Source organism: Alosa pseudoharengus, unplaced genomic scaffold (assembly GCF_046254945.1).
Source record: "Alosa pseudoharengus isolate Yale_2024_CS ecotype anadromous, Long Island Sound unplaced genomic scaffold, YU_APseudo_1.1 YU_APseudo_1.1_scf_15, whole genome shotgun sequence".
Classification (NCBI taxonomy): Eukaryota; Metazoa; Chordata; class Actinopteri; order Clupeiformes; family Clupeidae; genus Alosa; species Alosa pseudoharengus.
The window spans coordinates 28,819,652-28,843,396 of NW_027468620.1; the positions used below are offsets into that span (position 1 = coordinate 28,819,652).

The 23,745-nt window shown below is 41.6% G+C and overlaps 3 protein-coding genes across 6 annotated transcripts in view; 2 read left to right on the plus strand and 1 right to left on the minus strand.

Annotated features, from left to right (window-relative positions):
- The window catches only part of marchf8 (membrane-associated ring finger (C3HC4) 8), a 62,769-nt gene extending 55,609 nt beyond the window's left edge, over nucleotides 1-7,160 (plus strand). For all 4 annotated transcript variants that reach the window (XM_076286197.1, XM_076286194.1, XM_076286195.1 and 1 more), the window contains 2 exons: nucleotides 1,183-1,318; nucleotides 4,134-7,160. In XM_076286197.1, the coding sequence (XP_076142312.1) occupies nucleotides 1,183-1,318; nucleotides 4,134-4,438 (441 nt within the window). In that variant the 3' untranslated portion in view covers nucleotides 4,439-7,160. The remainder of the gene's footprint in view (nucleotides 1-1,182; nucleotides 1,319-4,133) is intronic.
- A 3,707-nt stretch (nucleotides 7,161-10,867) lies between these two features.
- Nucleotides 10,868-16,459, plus strand: vdac2 (voltage-dependent anion channel 2). Its single transcript, XM_076286198.1, has 9 exons — nucleotides 10,868-11,004; nucleotides 12,405-12,476; nucleotides 12,577-12,626; nucleotides 12,976-13,128; nucleotides 13,211-13,263; nucleotides 14,109-14,336; nucleotides 14,482-14,632; nucleotides 14,944-15,001; nucleotides 15,440-16,459. The coding sequence occupies exons 2-9, from the start codon at nucleotides 12,410-12,412 to the stop codon at nucleotides 15,529-15,531; spliced, it is 852 nt and encodes a 283-aa protein (XP_076142313.1). The 5' UTR covers nucleotides 10,868-11,004; nucleotides 12,405-12,409; the 3' UTR covers nucleotides 15,532-16,459.
- Nucleotides 16,460-21,614: 5,155 nt separating this feature from the next.
- Nucleotides 21,615-23,745, minus strand: part of ifit8 (interferon-induced protein with tetratricopeptide repeats 8) — a 3,222-nt gene continuing 1,091 nt past the window's right edge. Inside the window, exon 2 of the mRNA XM_076285209.1 lies at nucleotides 21,615-23,115. Coding sequence (XP_076141324.1) covers nucleotides 21,744-23,115 — 1,372 coding nt within the window. The 3' untranslated portion in view covers nucleotides 21,615-21,743. The remainder of the gene's footprint in view (nucleotides 23,116-23,745) is intronic.

Sequence of the window (23,745 nt, forward strand, 5' to 3'; positions counted from 1 at the left end):
CTCCCCATGCCCCCACCCCCCCTCTCTTTGTCCTCCCTAGGCATGATTCATGCTTTTTGGGATGGAACCCATTTATCCAATCAATGGCATAACTTTGATCTCTGTGTGCTGGAAATGTTTGTGTATCCGAGATGGAACAGAATATGTGTTGCTGCAGTGTGTAGTTCACACACACTAAAGCCATTTTCTTTGGAATTGAGGGCGCCAACCCAAACGCCAAGGCTGGGATTACTGGCAGTTAATGGAAATTTTTGCGTGCATCTCTGGTAATGAAATGGAATTCTTTATCAGTAGAAAATGAACTGGCTTGCGCTGAGCAGCACATGAGGCACTCCAGGGCCTGACAACTAAATGTTTTCCTGAGCTTACTGAGTTACAGCCTATAAATAGTTGAAGAGCCACCACCAGTCTAAGATCACACTGACTGATCCTCATCAAATATTTATCCCACAGTTTAGGGGGGAAAGGCCAGGCCACAGCAGCAAGGCCCTGCACTATCTTTGTTTTGTCTGCTGGAGCTTATCTATCAAGGAGACAGAGATCCACCCAGAGTTTACAATGTGGTTTTATTTTTTATTTGTAGTTTATTAATGCAGAGTTTACAATGTTATTAAAGAATTAGAGTCTTTTCTGGGAAACAGTGTGTTCCACTCAGAGACTGTTGTTTATTTGTGTGTGTGTGAGAGATATATATTTTATAAAAAGAGAGTGACTGCATTGCGTTTTCTACATCTGTGTGTGGGAAGCCTGTGTGTGTGTGCATGTTTATTTTTGAAACTGCAGTTGAATGTTTGTATGTATGAGAGTGTTTGTGTCTGTCTGTTAATCTATCTCAGCAGGAGAGAAAAAGCTGTGTGTGTGTGTGTGTGTGTGTGTGTGTGTGTGTGTGTGTGTGTGTGTGTGTGTGTGTGTGTGTGTGTGTGCAGTAGGAGAGGCTAGTGCAACACTTTATGTACTTCTCAGTGGAAGACACTAGATGTCTCTTTCATTATAAAATTATTCCAAACTATGTTTTTATGTTTATGAGTGTTTTTCCCGTAGTGGGGAGGACCATAACATGTACACAGGGATATCAAACAGTGGGGCCATGCTCTAGTGATTAGGTGTGTGTGTGTGTGTGTGTGTGTGTGTGTGTGTGCAGTACCCTAGTGTGCATAATGTGTGTTTGTTTTTGTCTCTCAGTGGGAGAAGCTCCAGATGACCGCGAGCGAGAGGAGGAAGATCATGTGCTCCGTCACCTTCCACGTCATCGCCATCACCTGTGTGGTGTGGTCACTCTACGTGCTCATCGACCGGACGGCGGAGGAGATCAAACATGGTCAGTCCTCCCTCCAGCCCCCACCACCACCCCCCCCAACCCAGCATTAGTCTGCCTAGCAGCTCCTTCTCCTCCTCCTCCTCCTCCTCCTCCTGCCTCTGTCCTCCCTCCTGTCCCCCCCCAGACAGCTCCTCAGGCTCCAACCAGCGCTCCAGATATCACACAGCGTTAGCCGTTAGCACAGAGGGGGGAAATGACTTGGCGGAGGATTCGCTGGCCCATGAGAAAAGGGGAATGATTTGAGCGGCCTTAATGACACCCCCTATTTTCTCATTTAGTTTCTCATTTACACCCGACGGCTCCAGGCGCAGATAAGGACACACTAACTGATGAAGCTGTTGTGCTGAAGTGGAGGAGTTCCATGCGCCACAGATCTCTCTAGTTCCATGTAAAGCAGCAGCTCCACTATCAGCGCAGATTAAGGACAGGGCTCTGGCACAGAGCCGGCCCCCATCTGGCTGACACTCAGCTGCTGTTGGGGGGGGGGGGGCAGTAGGTTAGGGCCTCCTCCACTGATGATGGTAATGTGGTACATTTGATGGAATGAATTCAATTTGATGCAAGCTGTCCTCCATGATGCTCCTGCTATTTTCCCTGACGTGTGTTCCTGTTGGGTGTGGGAGGGGAGCCTGGTGGGATTGCTGTCTTTTCATCTCACATGAATGACTCGACAATTGACATTAGCTTAATTTGATGACTAATGGGGAGCGGTGGGGTGTCTTAAAAGGTTGATTGATGTTTTTCTTTCATGTTTTGGTAGATATATTTCATTTATTCATAATTCCCCATAGCATTTTTTGCAGCCCTGCAGAGAAGAGGTACAGTGTGTTTAAGCCATGTGAACTTCCTGAATGCCGTCATGTTTCCAAAAACAGCTATGCAACAGGACTCTAATGTTCTAAAATAAGGCGTGCACTACACACTGTAATTGCAGCCTCAGCAGCACTGGTCGTGCCGGGGAGTTGTTAGCAGATGCTAATGTATTCAGGAGTATAGATCCTCTGCCTTCCCAGCTTGCCGGTAGCTTCCTCCTATCTATAGTAACGCAGTATACCCCAACTCTCTTTGACCATGCAGCCGGGAGAATACCAGGTAAACCATCTGACTCTTCAATATGTCATTCTGATCGATTCTGGCACTGCAGCTGTGCTGTGTGTATATTTATACTCTACATGATTGCCCCTCCCCTTCCCCCACAAACCCCCCTCTCCCTGCAACCCCAGACGGTAGAAATGATCTGGTTGTTTCATCCATCATTTCTGACCCGACGAGCCAATCATGCTGCCCCAGCATCCACCGCCCCCGAGCACGCAGCGCGTCGCCTCCGCTCACCTCCTCTCCCACGGGCCGCTCGGCTCACCTCGCCTCACCTCGCCTCCACGCCATTAGCAGCGCGGCGGCAGGCACAGGCCGTGTGCAAATTGTCAGGGGTAGCAGTGGCGGTGAAATGAGGTCTAACGCTTACAGCTGTCACTCACTGGCAGAGTCGCGTCTGACACGGTGAGAGGGCCACTTGAGCGCTCTGAATGGGGGCCATAGAATATCAAATCACATTATGTCTGAATAGATCACCGTCTCTGGGAGGCAGCAGGGGCGACGGAGGGCCCCGGTGATCCTCTAGGGAAGCGGACATATTCTCACCTGACTTTCTCCCTTGCTGGCCTGGCTTTAGACCGTGTCCCCTCACTCCTGGTCCCCACATAGAGCAGTGGAGCACCACCCTGTCTACTAATACTAACCGCCTTTCTCTGTGCCTCACCAATGCTCACCTTGCCAGGAAGACTTAAGCTGCACCCTGGCCATACATATGGAGCCTCCAAAAGCAGTACAGTATCCCATTCATTTTTAAGGACCTGTATAGCATTGAGTAGTTGTGGTTCCTACAGCCCATGTGTTGCCCGGTTACATACTAGACAACGTTGATTTTGAGTTAATATTCATATTCCTTGTAAACTAGTGGGGAGCACAACAGGGCTTCCCAGTAAAAAATGAACTTACTTCAGGGCTATTATGTCAGAACAGTTCTGAATGATTTCCTGTGTCACTTTCGGTGAACTCTGCAAATTGGCTTTCAAATGAAGCACGGCAAGAAAAACATGATGGATGTTTTTTTTCCTTGAAAATCCATTACAACTATTTTATGGAAAGAGTATCGTATTTGTTATGATTTGTAGGTTCAGAGGACGCTTCTGTGTACGTTTTTCCATCGTGTGTCCCTAGTGAGAGAGGTTGCCGATGTGCTGTAGATGTGCATTTACTCCAAGCAAGAGCTCCTGTTACTTTACTTTCATTTGGCACCCTGTTTGTGCTTCAAAATTCATTAGTGCTCCTTTTTGGTATTAGCTCTAGCTGTGAAGTGGAGACCATGTATATACAGTATGTTATATCCCAGAATCCAAACCTTTACTAGGCAGACGTTTGCTGTGAGATATTCTGTTGAAGAAATAATGTCCCATCATTCCTCATGCTTAGTCAATTTATGATGGTATTTCCATTTAAATGTTACTATTTTATGGCTTCTAATGTCTAATAAATGCTTCTATTATAACAGTTACATGGAAAAACTCAACAGAATATGATGGATTCTGGAATGTAACTCTGTGCACCCCTAATTGTACATACCTCTATATGTATATACATGACATAAAATGTAATACATGTTTTGTAAATACAGAGTATTACATTTTTATGATTATTATAATTATATTTACCCTCTCTTTAACAGGACCTTCCAAACCCCTATATTTCCATGATTTGATGATGGTATGGTGTTCAGGGAAACAAACGTCTCATATCTCTCTATCTGCCTTTGCAGGGATCTTGGAATGGCCATTCTGGACCAAGTTGGTGGTGGTGGCCATAGGCTTCACTGGGGGACTGGTGTTCATGTATGTGCAATGCAAAGTCTACATCCAGCTGTGGCGGAGACTTAAGGCTTACAACAGAGTAATATACGTGCAGAACCGCCCAGAGACCTGTAAAAAGATTGTTTTTGACAAACCGCCGCTCATGGAGCCCAACTTGGAGAACAAGGAGGCTCTTGCCCCGGCACAGTCGGACACAAACTCTTCGCAGTATACAGAGACGGAGGACTACAGCATGGAGATTCTCCATGTGTGACCCGATGCCCCATGATGAGCCCACCTCCACCCTTCCCCTCTCCACCCACAGACCTGCTCCACCTGTGGCTGTGTCTGTTGGCCACAGGGAGCGCTAGACTTTCACTGGAGTGGAGAATGATGAGGACAGACGTCTCCCTCCTGTTTTAATATTATTTAGCCTTCGTCAGTTTGTTTGTTTGTTTTGTTCCTGCAAGTTGGTGGCTAATCATTACAAATCAGTGTGCGCCAGATCATGGAACATTCCAACTACTGCCATTGTACTGCTGTTGTACAAGACCTGAGGTTTGCCGCTCCGAGTGTGTGTCAACTGCATTGGGTCTGAGCGCCTCTGGAGGTGTGTGAGAGGGGTATGAGTGTGTGTGTGTGTGTGTGTGTGTGTGTATGTGTGTGTTTGTGTGTATGTGTATCCACACCGGTTGTAATGGAGTCTTTAACAATGCATTCAAGCACTTTTTAATTTCCTGATAACCAGGTTCCCCCGTTTTAATATGAATAAATTCCTTTATATTGTTGTATGTGTGATATAGAAAAAAGAAGCAAACTTGAAGTTTTCAGTAGAATTCACATGTTTTATATAATTACATTTGTATCCCACTCTCCACACTTTGGATGAAAAAAAGGAATGGAAATTGTAATGAGGGAAAGCAGATCACTCTTATAATCCTACATTTTTTTCCGAAAAAGAAAAATAGCCTATACCAGGGGAATTATTTTAAACCACTGATTTTAAGCCATTCATTCCTTTGCTTGTAATGATTTTGCGTTGATTTGCACCTAAGGATGAGGTGGAGTCAAGCCATGTCGGCCTAATGAAAAAGAGATTGTACACTTTAGTACAATGTTTTTCTACCGGTCACTGGAGCCAGATGATCCTCACTGTAGCACCAGCCCATCTTCGCTGATTTCACCTTTCTTTTCTAGACAGCAGATATTTTTTGGTTCTTACCTCACCATGAATAAAAAGTATTATTGGGTAAGCGAGTACTTCCCCTCCATACTTTTAGCCATCCACATGAACTCTGTCCAAAGGTTTCAGATGGACTTGAAAGCTAATGCAGTCATTTGTAGAATTGTTTTGCTAACAATATTCAGTCTCTATGACAATTAGACGGCCACACTTCTATTGTAGTGCTGCCTTAAAAGGTGCCCAATTAAAACGTCCTGTTTTATCACACTTCCACAGACATTGGGTATTATATCTTAAGATAAAATTATGAGGGAAAAGATAAAATATGGTTTGAACATGCATTTTAGTATTCATATGCTGACAAGATTAAATAGCTGTCTGTGGAACGCTCTGGAGACTGTGGTGTGTCTGTTGTGAAGAAATGAGATTTGTTTAAACACTGTAATTCTAGAGATGCTAAGCAACCGTTGGGTGCTGCTGTAGTGGGGGTACTGTAGCCTATATTTCTCTACACAAACCATGGGTAATGCAGTTTGTTCATTTTAATGGCAGTGAAATAGCACTGCCTGTTTCCCAATTGGCAAATTTGTTCTATATTAATGTAAATGTACAGGGTACAGTTAACATAATTCTTAAAATGTGAAAGAATAAAGCTGGACAATGAAATGGGCTGTAGTATTTACTACAGTAGTATTTACACATCAGTGTAAGGCTGAAGTCTAAAACATTTGAAAGGGTGAACACTGCCACCTTGTGGATAAGACTAGTACAGAAATGGCTACAGAAGACCAGGGCCTACATGTTTCCAATCTATTTCCTCTTACTCAGACAGGAAGAAGAAGAGATTTTTTCCAGAAACATCAAACATCAAATAAATCTCATTAAGTCCTCCGATATTTATCTACAGCATAATCTTTGGCAGAAAACAGTGACATTTATCTGTGACTTTTGGGCGTTAACGTTTTGCACAACTGGACAGGAAAGATGAATGTGAATATAACTATAGTACAAGATTTGCGACAAATGCTTAACAGCAGTTGGCAAGGTCAGTAACCATCAGAAAGGTCAAAGTGGAGTAAGATTAGTGGATTAGTTTGTAAACAATGGTGATAAAAACATACATGATAGTTTCTCTCAGACATTTGTATCACTTTTTCATTCACAAAATTTAAATACTGTAATTGAACATGGGTTTGTTTCAATTTGTTATTAGAAAAAACAATTGTCTTTTGACACACAATACATCCTCACATAGGAGCGGGCTCCTACAAACCCCTCTTGTACTGATGCCTCTGTTTGAGCTGTGGACTTTTTCGGTATTGTTAAAATGACCAAGGACTGAGTGTAACTGAGACATTGAAACCGAAGCTTTGTGATGTAACTATGATCATTCAAGCCAGCAAGTGTTTAGTACTGCATTCCATCATGTATGTATGTAAGTATGTATGTAATGCTTTGCTCTGTAAAAAGTGGCATATTTTTGTCAAAAATGTAGTACTTTACATGCCAGGTTTGTCAAAGTGGAGTCCTGATGAATTGCAGTTTCTTTTCTGAGCAATGTCACCTCTGACAGGCTAGCGAGTGTTACTTGCATTTAAACTGCAGTGCTTTACTACTGACTCAAGTTGAGAGTTGTCAACAGGACTGTTTGCCCCTTCATCTTATTTCATACTTTGTAAAATTACTTTTGGTAGTAACTTCAATTTTGGTTTAAAAAATAAATAAATATTGATGTGCTTTGATTTTAATTTCCTATATTTGAGCAAAGTATATAGTATGAAAAAAAATAATAAAATGAAGTGAACTTTATAAATTTTTCTCGATTTTAAGTCTTTTATTTTTGGGTCTTGGTATGTTCGTCTTTAATCCCATGATTGCTGCTCAGACTCTAAATGGAGTCAGTTATGCTGCAGCCAAAAGCAATTTTTGTATCCACTATTGCTTGACATCAAGGATTATTAGTTAGTGGTCCACCAATAACTGAGTACACTTGATTCAAAAGTGGTAATATGCTGTGTACTAAATGATAAGATCTCCCTTTATCAGATCAGCCATAATCACCATGGCCTCTTTCTAGCACTGTGCTACAAAAATCATACATTGTGATCATGTGATCAACCACATTGCTCTGAGGCTAAGGCTATGTACAAAAGTGTCATTTATATTTATATAGTTTTGTATGATCTTGTGTATGATTGTGTATTATTTAATCATTTAGTTGGTGGACTCCTAGTTTCTGGACTGAGATGTAAATGACTACATTTGTGCTGTGTTTTAAAGGGTGATTGAGCAATAAAATGAATTGTTAATTCAAATCACAGGGTGTCCGAGGAAATGACATTTGTATGCAGGACCTCGGTACAGAATGCCAGTGACCTTTCCATTCCCTTGCCTTGGCATCACATTTCATCATGATAGTGAAATATAGCCTGAGTCAAACTGAGGTCAGCTTTCACTGGGACCATATAGAAATTATTACAGCTTTGTAGTGTTGGTTAGTTAGATCTATTAGTCAACTAATCGAATTAATATTTGGAATGGAGCAGAGTTATTTTCTACATTGTAAAGTGAAAAGCCCTCTACGGTTTTAGGGGGAAAAAAGTTAACAGTGCATCTTCAGAGGTCATTTGTGAATAAGGGATATAGGCTACTGCACAAACCAGCTTGTGCAATTTTGAAAACGTAGTATTTCAGTGTGTACTGCCTAGTTTCAAATCTCAACAGTACCACCCATTCAAAAAATGTTGTCAGGGTTCACTAGCAAACAGCATCACCTGCAGATGTAGGCTATGTTGTAAGTCAAGTTGAAGACTACTGGTTCTCCTATACACGAAAAGCAAAAAAAATAAAAATGTGTGAGCCTCTCATTTCACAATCCCATTTTCCCATTTCAACAGGTAGACACATGGCCCACTAAGCTCACAAGAGAGCAGTGATGGCACAGCATGTATACTATACTGATGCTTCTTTATTAGACATTGCACATCTAAATGCGATAGCCTAATGTGGTTTAGTTTTCACATCTTTTTTACAAATATGTAATATGATGATTCCACTGATTTCATGGCATGTGAAACTAGGTCATGTACTAGCATGGACATGGACTAGCCTTTACTACCAAATGTGCTGTAAAACAAACTTTTAGTTTGTTTATTTGTGGAAGCTTATCTCATGATAGTGAAATATAGCCTGAGTCAAACTGAGGTCAGCTTTCACTGGGACCATATAGAAATTATTACAGCTTTGTAGTGTTGGTTAGTTAGATCTATTAGTCAACTAATCGAATTAATATTTGGAATGGAGCAGAGTTATTTTCTACATTGTAAAGTGAAAAGCCCTCTATGCAAGTTCACAGATAAAAACGGTTTTAGGGGGAAAAAAGTTAACAGTGCATCTTCAGAGGTCATTTGTGAATAAGGGATATAGGCTACTGCACAAACCAGCTTGTGCAATTTTGAAAACGTAGTATTTCAGTGTGTACTGCCTAGTTTCAAATCTCAACAGTACCACCCATTCAAAAAATGTTGTCAGGGTTCACTAGCAAACAGCATCACCTGCAGATGTAGGCTATGTTGTAAGTCAAGTTGAAGACTACTGGTTCTCCTATACACGAAAAGCAAAAAAAATAAAAATGTGTGAGCCTCTCATTTCACAATCCCATTTTCCCATTTCAACAGGTAGACACATGGCCCACTAAGCTCACAAGAGAGCAGTGATGGCACAGCATGTATACTATACTGATGCTTCTTTATTAGACATTGCACATCTAAATGCGATAGCCTAATGTGGTTTAGTTTTCACATCTTTTTTACAAATATGTAATATGATGATTCCACTGATTTCATGGCATGTGAAACTAGGTCATGTACTAGCATGGACATGGACTAGCCTTTACTACCAAATGTGCTGTAAAACAAACTTTTAGTTTGTTTATTTGTGGAAGCTTATCTGAGTAGGCTACGGTGTCTCATGAAAGGGGCAGCCGTGGCCTGTTTAGCGATTCGGACTTGTAACCGGAGGGTTGCCGGTTCGAACCCCGACCAGTAGGCACTTTTATTACTTTTTTTTTTACTACTTTTGCCTTTGTTTTGCTTACTAATTATTCTTTATTTTTAAATGATTTTACCTTGTTTTATGTTTCCTTTTTATTATGATCTTTACCTTTTAACTATTCTTTGACTATATTGCCCTTCTATGCTTTTATTTGTTATTATTGTTTGGTTTTGTTTATGTAAAGCACATTGAATGACCTCTGTGTATGAAATGCGCTATATAAATAAACTTGACTTGACTTGACTAGGCACGGCTGAAGTGCCCTTGAGCAAGGCACCTAACCCCTCACTGCTCCCCGAGCGCTGCTGTTGTAGCAGGCAGCTCACTGCGCCAGGATTAGTGTGTGCTTCACCTCACTGTGTGCTGAGTGTGTTTCACTAATTCATGGATTGGGATAAATGCAGAGACCAAATTTCCCTCACGGGATCAATAGAGTAGGCTATATATACTATACTATACTATCATTTGAAACCACCAAAATAATGTTTTAAAACATCACACTCTTAAAACGAATGTGTTGAAAACAACACAACTTGCATTGTTTTTAACACATCTCTGTGTCCAGATAGGGACAACACAGTTTGTGTTGTTTCCTTGTTTTATTTGTTACACAATATGTGTTGAAAATAACACAACTTGAGTTGTTTTTAACACATCTCTGTGTCCAGATAGGGACAACACATTAATTTTAAGAGAACAAAAAAAGTGCTTTATAACTGCAGTTCTATGACACAACTGGACAAGAACAGGGCCATATTGAGGTGTATGGTGCAACAGGTTGTGGGCACACTGATTAGTGTAGCCTAAACATAGCATAAATATAGGTAGGCCTAAGTATATTTTGATACCGTGAGGGAAATAATAAATGGGCCACATCAAGGAATTTAAAGGAATTGTGAGCATCTTTTTTCCTTTTAATGAAAAAAGTCAAAATTCAAGGGTCCAGTGCTTAAGCAAGCTTCAGACTAGACACAAACACTCAGAAGCCTAAATTAAAATGACAGACAACAAAGGGCCCTCTGAGATTGGCTATAATCTCAAACCGCATATCTGTCAGTACACCTTTCGATGGTTAGTAGCCTATTAAACCAATATCTGCACTATATACTTAAACTAAGTATTTGAAGTGAGCAAGTAGACAGTTGTCTCTGAAAGGTTTGGAAAATGTAGCCTACTGCAGGCTACTCTAATGCATAGGGGATCGCAAAGATACCGGTGCATCGAATGGTCTCCCTAAATACCGGTACATAGCATTGTAAAATAAATGTAACCCACATGCAAATATAATACATGAAATACGCATAATATAATATGATAGCGCAATATATTACAACATAATATGCGAGCCTTAAGCTGTCGTGTACGTTTTGGAAGCGTTTTGTGTTTACAGCATACATATTTACAGTCAGGCATAGTCTTGACAACTACTGTGAAGGGTCCTTAGGATTTAGAATGTGATAGGTTTGGATTTCCATTACATTACAGTCTCCTTCAGTTCGCCCTCCAACCGGTGAAGTTCACCAAAGCTGTAACCGTTGTAAAAACGTTAGAAATATCCACATCAAACTTCGTTACTTTGTACCGCTAGCTTCACCTTTATACCGGTAAGAAATACTCTTCATGGGACTGTGTCTTACTTAAGTGCTAAGTTGGCATTAATGGAATCGCAACAGCTAAAACGATGCAATGCTGCAACACTTAGCTAACCGGCTAACACGTTTGGCTTTTTGCTATTTAGCGATAGCCAAGTTTAGTGTGCTGTAAGTTAGCTTGTTAGCTCATTTTGATTGAGGCCTATGTTCCGTAAATGTACACATTGTGTATGACTGAATTGTACTCTGTCTGTCCAGTTTGAAAACTGTTCGAGTTTTCTTTTGACAGTCCTCCATGTCAACACGTGTGGTGACAGTGAAAAGCAGTTACAGTTAGCCAATAGCTAGCTTCTAGCTGCTAGAAACTAGTTGAATCCAAATTGAGCTAACTTAGCAAGCTACTTGGAGCTCAGCTAGCTTCTAGGTGACCAAGTTTGGGTTTGCTAAACAAATAAACGTTAACGTTACAGTCAAATGGACAACACGTTAATTTGATTGAACTCTCTTCTTTAGCTGTTTTTTTTTTTTAAGTAATTTTAGGTTGGCAGTACGTTAACGTACCTAGGTTGCTTTCAGCTAACGTTAGTTATTGTAGTCACCGGTGAGTGTCCAAGGTGTTTATAGCAGAGCCTGTTCACCGGTTAGCATGTTAACTTCCTCAGCTATGGTTGTAACCTGATGTAAATGTTATGTAATTTGTTTGTCGTCGATTACTGCGCGGTTATTGCACCTATCATTACTAATTGTTCTGAGGATTTGGTATCAATGAGCTAGCCTGGTGTTAATAATAATGTTAACCTTGCACATCGTGAATGTATGCCCTTTGTGTCAACATACTGTATTGTCTTATTGCGGTACAAATACATTAATGTTCCCTTAACGCAAACGTGATAGTTACTGAATGTATCAGCCGTTTAAAATGAAAAGCAAACGTTGACGTTATTGCTTCTGTTAACTAAATGGCTGTGAGTGAAAGCAGTCCAGTCGAATTTCAATTTCGGTTTCTTTTTCAGTGGTTTTCAACCGGTACAGGTGTAATGCAACTCTTGAGTGTACATGTTGTGTTCACAGAGAAATAGATTAGTAACGTTAGCCATGCTGGCCAACCCTTTATCCTAAAGGCAACTTGCCGCCCTGTGTGACTCACTGTAGGCGTGGATCTCTGTCAGTTCCAATTAACTGACTTGAGCATGTCAGACAACTGCAGCCCAATGGGGCCTCTTATCAAAGCTCATTCAGCTCCAAATCATTAAGTGTCAGTGTACTTATTGTTGATCGGCTGATAAGCTGATTACCTTTGCCTGGAACAATTGAACATGTCCATACCACCCCTCTGAAATGGACAGTCATTGTGGTTTGTGTGGGTTTGATTGTGTCTGAACACTGAATTTGTCTGTGATTCATGCTCACAGGCAGAATGGCGGTTCCTCCAACATACGCTGACCTCGGCAAATCTGCCAAGGACATCTTCAATAAAGGATATGGTACTGTTCACACATATGTTTGGCTAAAACGCCACTTTCCCTGTATAATTGAATTACAATGTTTTGGAATTTGGCACATTTTTTTTGTAATCTTTAATAGGCTTTGGTGTGGTGAAACTTGATGTCAAGACAAAATCGGCTACTGGCGTGGTAAGAACAACTCTGTACTGTACTGTAACTAATCATAATTCACATCTCATGCTTGACTTGATGGGGAGGGGTGAATACTAATAGAGCCAGACTCTGACCTCTGGTCTGTTGTCCTTACTTGTCCTGTTGTTACTGTATGGTACTACCAGCTGAATCAATCAGCTTGTCTGGTTCACACCATCCTCTTGAGCCCATTATTATTTGACCAGTCTATGTTCTTTCTATAAATTAACAAAAGTTGAATTTGTGTCTTCATTCTCTATTGAGTGTCCACATAAATGTGTTGAGTTGCTAACAAATATGTGTTTTGTGAGAAAGTAATCGTTTGCACACAATTGTTTGTTTGTAGGAGTTCAAAACTGCAGGCTCCTCCAACACTGACACTGGCAAAGTTGCTGGCAGCCTGGAGACAAAATACAAGAAGTCTGAATATGGCTTGACCTTCACAGAGAAGTGGAACACTGACAACACACTAGGAACAGAGATCACCGTTGAAGACCAGGTGTGCATCAGAAGTGCCCCCCCCAACTCTCAATCAGGATGCGATTTATCATGATATATGATTAACTAATTTCTCCTTTTAGATTGCCAAAGGTCTGAAGCTGACTTTTGACACAACCTTCTCTCCAAACACAGGGTATGTGAAATAATTGATCATACTGGCAAATAGTTTGCAGTGTTCTTTTTTTGACCGGTTGTGCTGGATTATACATATAAGGTCTATGCCATGTCTAGTTTAGTTGGATAAGTTCTAAGAATGGTTCACCTAACCTTGTTTTGCCACCAAGGGCCTGTTTTGCAAGTCAAATATGTAGTTGCACTTGTGGGAAGGCATTTTATTTATGAAGACAACACACATGCAGTCTGTTCTCTCAATTGCGGTCTGTTGGACTGTATTAAGTTTCCATGGGCTGCAAGTCATTCCACGCATGTGGCGCATGCCCATTGGGGTGTGTGTGTGGTGGGGGAGAGGGGGTCGGTGCAGACGGGCTTCTCATATTACGGTCACGTTGGTGGTCTTTGCACTGCTGTATAGCTCAGTGTTTGTCAGGTTGTTATTGAATGTGGTGTCATATAGCAGTAGGCCCATGGCTTGGTGGTTAGGTGTCCTTCAAGGTCATGTGGAAGTGTCATGCTATAGATGGCTTTTCTTCCTGTAAGATATGTATACGTTGACAGAATGCCATTGTATATCACCTTGTGTCTAATCCTGTAGAGTGTAGACCTTTCATAACATCTCATGTTGACACTGAGTTTAGACTGTTAAATTGATATTAATACCTCTTCCAAATATAGAACTGAAATGTCCCTAACTTATTGCAACATTAACAAGCCCTTCTGTTGGTTGCTTTTATTTGTGTGTAAATGCTGAAAAGCAGGCTGTGCAGGTGGCTGAGTAATGGCCTTATAAGCACACATTAACATGGTGTGGCTGCCACTGCTGCATGTTAATCAGCCCTGTCCTCTCACCCTCATGTGCAGTAAGAAGAGCGGCAAAGTCAAGACGGCCTACAAGCGTGAATATGTGAACCTTGGCTGCGACGTCGACTTCGACTTCGCTGGGCCAACCCTTCACGGTGCCGCTGTTGTTGGCTACGAGGGCTGGCTGGCCGGCTACCAAATGTCCTTTGACACAGCCAAGTCCAAGATGACTCAGAACAACTTCGCTGTTGGTTACAAGACTGGCGACTTCCAGCTTCACACAAACGTGTGAGTACTTCATTTCCCAAACACTAAGAGGCTGGTAGATTTCTGTTATGTGTTCCTCTGTTAGTGGTACCATATTAACCATTTTAATTGTAGGCATGCCCACTAACAAAAACGCCTAATGATACTCTATGGCCATTTCTTCCAGTAATGACGGCTCAGAGTTTGGCGGCTCCATTTACCAGAAGGTGAACCCCAAGCTGGAAACTGCTGTCAATCTGGCCTGGACCGCTGGCAGCAACAGCACACGCTTTGGAATCGCAGCCAAGTACCAGCTGGACAAGGATGCCGCTATTAGTGTGAGTCACCGCAGCTTTGAAGATGATTGGATTATGGTCCTAAACAACGGTCTCCTTTTGTCTTTTGCCATTGAGAAAACTCAGAGCCAGGGAGTGTTATACTCTAATTGTATATACCCATTTCAGTGTAATTTGGCCACATTGGACTGAAGGCAATTTTGGCCACAATTTGGCCTCCAGGCTCTTGACAGATGGCCTGCATCTTGGAGAGTTGGGTTCAAAGCTTTGTTGTCAGACTAGGGTGTTCTATCTGTAATCTGTCATTTCTATGTTCTGTATGTGTAGATACTGATGCCTGTTGTTCTTTACAGGCTAAAGTGAACAATACCAGCTTGGTTGGTGTTGGCTACACCCAGACACTAAGACCAGGTATGTGAACGTAACATGACAGTAGATATTCATTGATATAATATAACTGATATTAATAATTTATTTTCTTTAATGCTATCATTTTTGTAACTTACTTAAACCAATGTACATCAAATGAATGTTAACACAGTGGAGAAAAACATGGAGGCAGTAAAATGATTACATCTACACTTTTCTTTAGCAGCAACCTCTCGAGAGCCTTTACCCCTCTAGGCTTTCATGCATTTTGGCAATGCCTCTTTGCCGTTACCTTGCAAATATATCACAGAATTGTAGGCAGTAGGCTAACCTACAGTGTAACTTTAATATGTACCATGTAATGTGACTTGTGCATGCTTTTCAGTCTTACTAGATAGTAGGAAACTGCAGATCTTATCATGATATAATTGTTGATATATTAAAAAACTAAACCAATAACATCACTGTTTGTTCTTCTAGGTGTGAAGCTGACCCTTGCGGCTCTTGTAGACGGGAAGAGCATCAATGCTGGCGGCCATAAGCTTGGCCTGGGCCTGGAGTTGGAGGCCTAAATCATCCCCAGTGTAATGTTTTGGGAGAGGGAATATCAGAACAGTTTGGCCTTAAGTCTGTTTCCACCTTAACCAGCAGGGCATTTCTGGAAGGGATGGGTTCAAAGACTACATAAACCACTACAAGAGGAAAAACAATAATTCTCAGCAACCAAGTGTGATGGTTTTGTTTCTTCTGAGTCATGGTGTACTGTGTTTTGCTTGTTTTAGTTTTGAAGATACTTGGAGCGGGTTTAGAGACATAATTTCCCCTTGTTCCTCCAGCACTGCCATGACGATGAAATGCAGAATCCACCACTACACAAAGAGGACATTTGCGGCTCAATTCTTTTGATCCCTCTGATTTTGTCATATACATGTTACTGTGGCAGGAATTAGGCTTTTGTTAACATGTTACTGGGTGAGGGACATGACATTTTATTATTTCTATCTGCTGGTCTTCCCAAGCTGTCTGAACAACTCATGTATTTACTTCACACCTTTGCTCACCCTTTTATTTAAATGCAGTTCTTCCTTTTTCCATGTACACAAGGACAAAGCTTAACCTGTTCCATTGCCATGTTTTCTTGTAAGCCATTGGGATTTTTGAAGGAAAAGTGAACTGAGCTGTAAGTCTACCCCTAAACTGAGCAGTTTCTGGGGTGGCTTCAACTGAAAGTCTACAAGAAGGAAATCGGAACCTTATGTCAGTTTAACTGGCCTTCCGTTATCTTTTTTTCCCCCCATTTTCTTTTTTTGCATCCATCAGATGACTTGGTTAGGTTCACAAGTAAGATGCCAAAACGGGTTTCTCTAGATGCTCAAGTTTAATGATGAACGTATCTGCTGTGTACATCATGTCACAGACTCATTGAGACCATGCTTACACAAACCTTGGAGGGGTCCTCATGTGTATGGTACAATTTTCAATAAAGTCTTTGAACTCTAACAGACTTTTGATGAATGATTGTAAATGCTAGTCTGTGCATCCAAATCTTACTATGAAGCTGCTATTGTAATGGCAAGACAGGTTTAAGAAAAATACTTGTTATTTTGCTCCTCCCTGCATACATGAAGCTATAGCAAGTTGGGAGAAACATGCTCGAAGCCTGGTGTATACAAAATGTTTATTTTTAATGGTCTCTTAAATGCTGGTATTTGATTATGACATGAACAGCATTTATCAAATATAGTAATCTTCCTCTGAGCATTATGTGTAATTGTGCTTTCCTCAAGAAGAAACGGTCTGAGTGACCTTTGAGACTTCCAGCCAGGGAGTGATTTTAGTTACTACCTCAGCCAGGTAGCAAAATCATCTGGTTCACAAATATAGCTTTGAATAGTAGAAAATGTTCTATATTTTTGGTTCTGTGTATTCAAATGCACAACATGTGTGTTTGATGAGATGTACTACTGTCTACAACAGTTGCTTACACAACGTGGACTATGCTGAAATTACATCTGTTATCTTGGAGCATTCTAGCCAATCCTAAGCATGGAATGGATGGCATAGATAATGGTACATGATACATTTCTTCCTCTGTAGGTTGTATTTAATCATGCATTGATCTACATTCATGTTTTAAGCTCCCATGATGGGTAAGTAGCCATACATTTGCTTTCAGATATGCTTGTGCAAGACCAATCATGCAATCTAACCTTACTTTGTCCGCTTTATATTCCGAGACTTGATGTCAGTCTCTTAACATTTTTTGTCCGGACTCTACAATTCAGCCCTGTCACATTTTTTCGTTTCGTCTGCAGTATGGCAAAGCAATTTTTACCGTCTGATCCCTTTCATCTGTGTTTTATGTTCCTTCGCTTTTTGAGTCCATTTTTTAAGAAAGATTCTCTTCAGTGTTTCCGTGTTTGCCTTCACTGGCCTTCTCTTGTGGCTCTGTGTTTTTGCCCTGTTCCTTATTGACCACTCCGCCTGTTTGTGGCTTTTCCAGCGGTCTCACCTTGTCTGCTTTCTCCTCGGAGCTTTGTTTCACTGGTTGAGCTCTCAGTGATCCTTCCCTCTGTGCAGTTGTGTTTCCATTGTCACTGCCTTGGCTGGAATCTTGTTTAGCTGTTTCTGGGCTCTTTTTTGCACTGGACTTTTCTGTGGACTTTTCAGTCTCGGGTGTGCCCACAGATTGCTTTCTTCCTTCTGTTGGGACACTCCCCCCTGGCTGTGCGGTTGCCTTTACATCAGTACCCACCTCTGACTCTGATTTGGCTTCCTGTCCGAAGGCTTTCAGCTTCTCTTCCCCATTGTTTGCTGTTGGAGCAGGGCTTGCTGTGGAGGTCCCCTGGACTTTGGGTGTGCTTACTTCGCTTTCTTTCATTTTTACATCTACAGCATTACCACCCAATGACTTTGGTGCTGACCCTGCATTTGATGACGCATGACTGTCTGACCCAGCAGACTTTTCTCTACTGTCATGGGCGCCTTCACAGACAGGCTTCTGCTCGTTTGCTATGGCGCGCTGCTTTTTCCAGTCATCACTCTTCCTATCTGTCAGTGCAGTGGCTTGCTGAGCATCTTTGGTTTCCTGAGAAGATTTGTCCCCCGTTTGGTCCTCTGGTGTGGAGGCCTCATCTCCTTCATTTGAGATACCATTGTAGTCTGTAGCTTCAGGTTTCTCTGTATCTCTCTCATCTTTCATTGCATCTATTTGTCGGGCTGTCTCTTCAGACTGAGCGTGTTTGGTCTCATCGGTTTCATCAGGCTCAGTGTTCGTGTTCTCTTCAGGACAGATGCCATTCTGTTTGCTTGCAGAATCCGGTGCCTCCTCTAAAGGCTGCTTCTGGGCCTCCTCAGCATCTCCAGACTGTGCTCTTGCATCTGCCTCTTCCTCCTCCTCACTACTCAGTTTCTCCACTTTGTCCCCCTCATCAACAGTTTCTTCGGACTCTGTCTCATCAATTTCCACATCCTCCCTTGTTGTTTCCGTAATTATTTCCTCCACAAATTTATACTGAGGCTCTGCTCTTCGAGTGCTTCCCCCATGCCTTGTAGTACATGGCAGTGTGTAGACCGGAGACTGCCTGTATATGTATGGAACCGATATGTTGGAGTTTGTGACAATGGAATAGCGACATTCTTCTCCCTCCAGGAGTTTCCTGATGAAAACAAACAAGCAGCATTTTCAATTATACCATGACTGAAATCAGTCAGATGTTATGAATCATTTCTGTCTGAATTCACATAAAGTTGCGTACAGTTACTGTCCCTATCTAGTCTTTTTCAATGCACCATACTGAAAAATATAAACTGTGTCTTGGATTGTTTACATTAATTTACTGATTTTATTTAGGCATCAGTGGTTGAATTATTCCATTAAATAAGTCATATGGTTTACTTACGCATCAAGTTACAGTTCAGATACAGAGCACTAGATTCAGCTTATCAGAGTCGAGGGTGTCTCTATTCAAGGCATGTAAGATATATTTGGGTTGCATTAAAGTATGTCAGATGTCTAATTCCTCAGGAGATGTCTGGCCCACTTCTTTTTTAGTCTGTCAGCATTAGCAGCAAACTCCTAGAATTCCTCACCTGTAAGAAAAGATCTCTGCATCCAAAGCCATTTTCACATTAAGCAGGTCCTGATATTCCTGAAGATGTCCAGCCATATTGTGTTTGGAGTTGTGAAGCTCATACTCCAACTGTCTTATGGTGCTCTGCAGGCAAAGGGCAGACCTCTTTAATTGATTATGCAATATTAAGTGCTGACATGAATTTCTTTCAAGCATCAAGGCAGGTGTTTTCACATACAGGTTAAAACAGGTAGGCTAGTAAGGCTACACATTCATTCAAAATTGTTGGCCTACCTGATAGTGGTTCATTTCATCCTTGTGCTGTTCCTCGAGATCACTGAGTTGTTTTTCCAGAGCCTGTCTCATCCCCATAGCAGAGTCCAGCTCGATGCTTTTGGACTGCAGCCTGCGTCTGTGTTCGCTGATCTCCTGCCTTGTTGTCACGAGAGCCTCTCTACTGGCCTCGGCAGCTTTGGTCAACTTTGCTGCATGTGCACGGAAACCTGCCTCGGTATCGCGAATGTTGGACATAGTGTGACCTTCCAGTTGAATACGGATGTCTCTTAGGGCTGAGGTAATGTCACCTTTCCCAAAGTCAACAGATTCAGGTCTAACCTGGTCTTCTTTGATTTGGGCCATCATCTCTGCCACTTCATCTTTATGGTTTTTCTTCAGAAACTTGATTTCGTCCTGAAGGCATTGTGCTTTTTTGTCTAGTCCATTTTTAACAACATTAGCATCACTGATATATTTCTTCACCACTGTAATTGTATTCTCAACGTCCGACCTGGTCCGAGCTTCTTGCTCATATTTAAGTTGTATGGAATGTAATTCGTCCTCCAAATGATAGTAGTCCAGTTCAACCTGACGTTTCTGAAGGCTTATTTCATTTACCAGCTTTCTCAGTTCTTTCAGCTCTGGCTCATACTGTTTGGAAATTGATGCAGAGCTTTGTGTCTGCTGTTTTATTCCTTCTATTTCTCGCTCTAGTTCTTTATTTTGACCTTCCAAATGACGAACCTTGTCAATAAATCCCGAGAACCGGTTGTTTAGGCCGCGTAGCACTTCTTTTTCATTCATTTTCTGAGGTATAATGCCGGAGAACGGATTGGTTTCATCGAAGGAACGGGTTGATTTCAGTGCTGGTCTGAATTCGAGTCCTGCTGTGACTGTCCCATTGCTTCTGTGCAGCAACTCGACTGACTTGGCGCCAACGCTGGGAATCAGCAGCACTGAAGGTGATGAAGGACGCGTGGAATGATATCGATGTTCCACAACATCGGCTCGTCTATTTGGCGAATACAGCAGACGTTCCATCCTGCAGCTGATTGGTGCATGTAGCTATAGCCTACGATGCTGCAGGGGTGAGCGATCGCTTTATATTCACCGGCGAGTGCTTAGCTTGCGCGGTGGAACTGTCCATAGTGCTTAAATGCACAGACTCAGCTAAACCACTCTAACCAGTATGTCCTCACAAATCCCCTTGGAGAGGGAGTGGGTGGGTCAGATCTTCAGTGGATGCTGAATGTACATAGCCTACCAAGAGCATTGTAGGTTAGTATTAGCTCATAATAAATTGCAGTAATAGTATCTTAATTTATGGTGTTTTGGGAGTACACATGGGAGGCTTCAGTGGAATCAGAGCCCTCTGTACTTTCTCTGACTTAAAAAAAAACACTTAACACTTTACAGACTAATGGCTGCAGTCAAAATGTAGCCTATGTATGTTAGAAAGCAATGAAATAGGACAGGAGTATGGCAGAGGACAGTTGGTCATTTTTATTGTATGATTCAACAGTGCAGAATTCATGTACTTGCATCATTATACAACAGTGTGATTTTTTTGGTCAGATAAAAATGCAAAGGCCAATCAACATATAGGCCTAACTAAAATTACTTAGCCTATTACTATCTGGTAATTACTGAAAATATATTGATGTTTGTAGTCACATATAAGTGATCCTCGACCTCAACTGCTAATAGTAGGCTACTTAAAGTTCTGTTGTGACATACAATGTATGAGACACATGTGCAGTTTTCCAGTTGCTGTTTTCAGATGTTAAGCGCACATCAAGTCATAGCCTACTGATATAGGGATAAGTGATAGCGGTTGTCATAAAGGCCATTAGCCTATAGTTTTCTTCACGTTCGGCAATGCGCTCTCACACAATCTTAGCAAAATGCAATTGTGGCCTGGCATCACATCTGTTTCAATTCAGTTCAGTTTCATTCATTTACATACACTTGTATAGGCCTACACTTTAGAGGAGCCGAAGGCCTGCCCTGAACCACTGACAGCAAGCACGAGGTGATGGTGCCAAGAAAGTGCTTCTTTTGGAAGAAACCTTAAAGCAGAACCTTAATAAACTTTCTGTATTCAAAAAGTCTAAAATGATTGCCCCAAACTGTTGATTATGACCAATGCGCCATGTCTAAAGCAATTTCTTAAATAAAAAAAATTAAAGAAAATTAAAAAGAAAAAAATAAATACACTGAAATGATCACAAATTATGACATTTTCATATTGACATTTAAGTCCAGTTTACATATCGCAACTTGTGTAGTATTTTATTAGACCATTCATTTGTCTGCCCTAGGTTAACTAAAACAATACTGCAAATTAAATAGCAGGAAAAATATTTGTTCGATGAAGAAATAATACATTTCTTCATCTCATTGCTTTATGATGGATGACTGATGAAATATGGTATTCATTTACAGGACACAACCTCATCAGAATCATGGCCCGCTGAATCCGTATGATCTTGCTCCTCTGCCATCCTGAATGAATCTATGAATTCACGAATCCTAAAAATGCCTTTGTGATCAGAACGCATGACTTTGAAAAGGCGGGCGCGACACTGGTACCACTCTGTTGAGATTTTCTGTAGCCTCATTCCGAGCTTGTAGTGCTTAACAGCAGTGGCTACTGCACCAAGGTGATGCAAGTGAAAGTCGCCATACATGCGGTGGCAGGCCTGAAGGTCTTTAGGCTGAAGGTCAGGAAGGGCAAACAGTTTCTGGAATTTTCTTTCTGCTTCCTCAGCGTTGTTCACTTCCGCATACCTCTTTGCCAACTCCACCTGAGGGTATGTGTAAGATGGATTGAGACGAGCCCCCTCCTCAAAATGGAAAATGCACCGCCCAATGTTTTTGGGGTCGTGAGGTTGTCCCATTCTTATTGCTTGCCAGCGGTAATTGTTGCCAATTTCATGGTGCAAGCGAGAGGAGTTTGGCGCCCTCTTCAGCATCCTTAGCAGTATGTGCAGTGCCATGTCATAAGACTGCACTTTCTTCATAAACTTGGCCACCTGTAGAACAACAGTCAGGTTGTCCGGTGCCATGCCGATGGATTTGTTTATGTGCTCCCAGGCCTCAACGTTCCGTCCATTCTTATAGCACTTCAGGCCCAGATAAACATGAAGCATCGGATTGCCTGGGTCATGGATCAGGGCTTTTTTGAGCTGCTGTACAGCAGGGGAGACTTCCACAGGGAGCCTTTTTTCTTTTGTGGTCTCCAGACCCTCGAGGTGGAATAGGGCAAAGGCATACCCTGTGTTCCACTCCTGGTCGTCTGGTTCTTTTAGCAGGGCCTCTTGGAAGAGCTCTTTGGATTGGGTGTAGTAGTGTGGCTTTTTGGAGAAGTGCATGAGAGCCCAGGTCTTTTCACTGAGCACCTCCCGGTGCAGAGCTGCTGGCGAGTTCCCAGGGATGGTGTTGTAAGTCTCCCTTACTTTCTGTATGTAGGACTTGGCTGCTGCAGCATCTCCCATATGGTGATACACCCAGGCCAAGTTTGCATAGGTCACAGCACATTTTTTAGCAACGCCAGTATTTTTCTGCAGTGCTAGTTCAAGGTATTCAAGGGACTTGGCATTGTAACCCTGCAAGAATTTGATGTAGGCCAAAAAGTGAAGTCCATTTTGTTGAAAATTACCGATATATTCTTGTTTGATGAGGATATTCTCACTAAACTTGACCTCCAGGAAGTTGAGATCTGTGTCTTCTCTCTTTAGGTCCCAGGTGTGGTAACACTCCAGCTTCCTTAGTTCATTTTCAAGCAGAATCTCACTGTCTGGTGCACTGTACACACAAAATAAATATGTTCAAAATGGTAAAATTATTTTGTGCAAATTGGCATAGCCATGGATGATGGATGGGTAGTATTTAATACGTATTTAAAATTTCAAAATAGTTTGAAATTATTTTATTGGGTTGAAGAAAAAGGCTGCATATTTTATATCAATACTTTATAGGTGTGTATTTTTGTAGCTTAAAAATACAGGCAAATATCTTTGGTTAGACCAAACCACTTTTGGTGATGTGATGACATCATAAAAATGCAAAACAATTAACGTAGCCTCTGACTGGTGCTGACTTAAGTAATTTGCCCAGACTTATTGTGATCAGAATATTGATACTGTATTCACACAAGGGCGTAGGTTTGGTCTCAGCTATGGTAGGGACATAAACTGATTTTCCTGGAGATGTACACTTTATGAGGACATGTTTGAATGAACACAACAAAAATAATATGAATGAATTCGCTAAAATATCGGTAGGAACAATAGTGTCATCCCAAAATATTGGTATGGACATGACCCTGTGGTACATATGCAAACCTACACCCTTGACACACACAATACACTCCATATCTCACACCAACCCACTCACTAAACCACATGGTTACTTGCTCACCCACACCTATAAGTT

What these genes read in the sequence shown, in the direction of transcription:
- vdac2 (XM_076286198.1), top strand. Translation starts at nt 12,410, where the DNA reads ATGGCGGTTCCTCCAACATACGCTGACCTCGGCAAATCTGCCAAGGAC. An exon ending in CATCTTCAATAAAGGATATG is followed by an intron (nt 12,477 to 12,576) that starts GTACTGTTCACA and finishes AATCTTTAATAG; the next exon opens with GCTTTGGTGTGGTGAAACTT. An exon ending in TTCCAGCTTCACACAAACGT is followed by an intron (nt 14,337 to 14,481) that starts GTGAGTACTTCA and finishes CATTTCTTCCAG; the next exon opens with TAATGACGGCTCAGAGTTTG.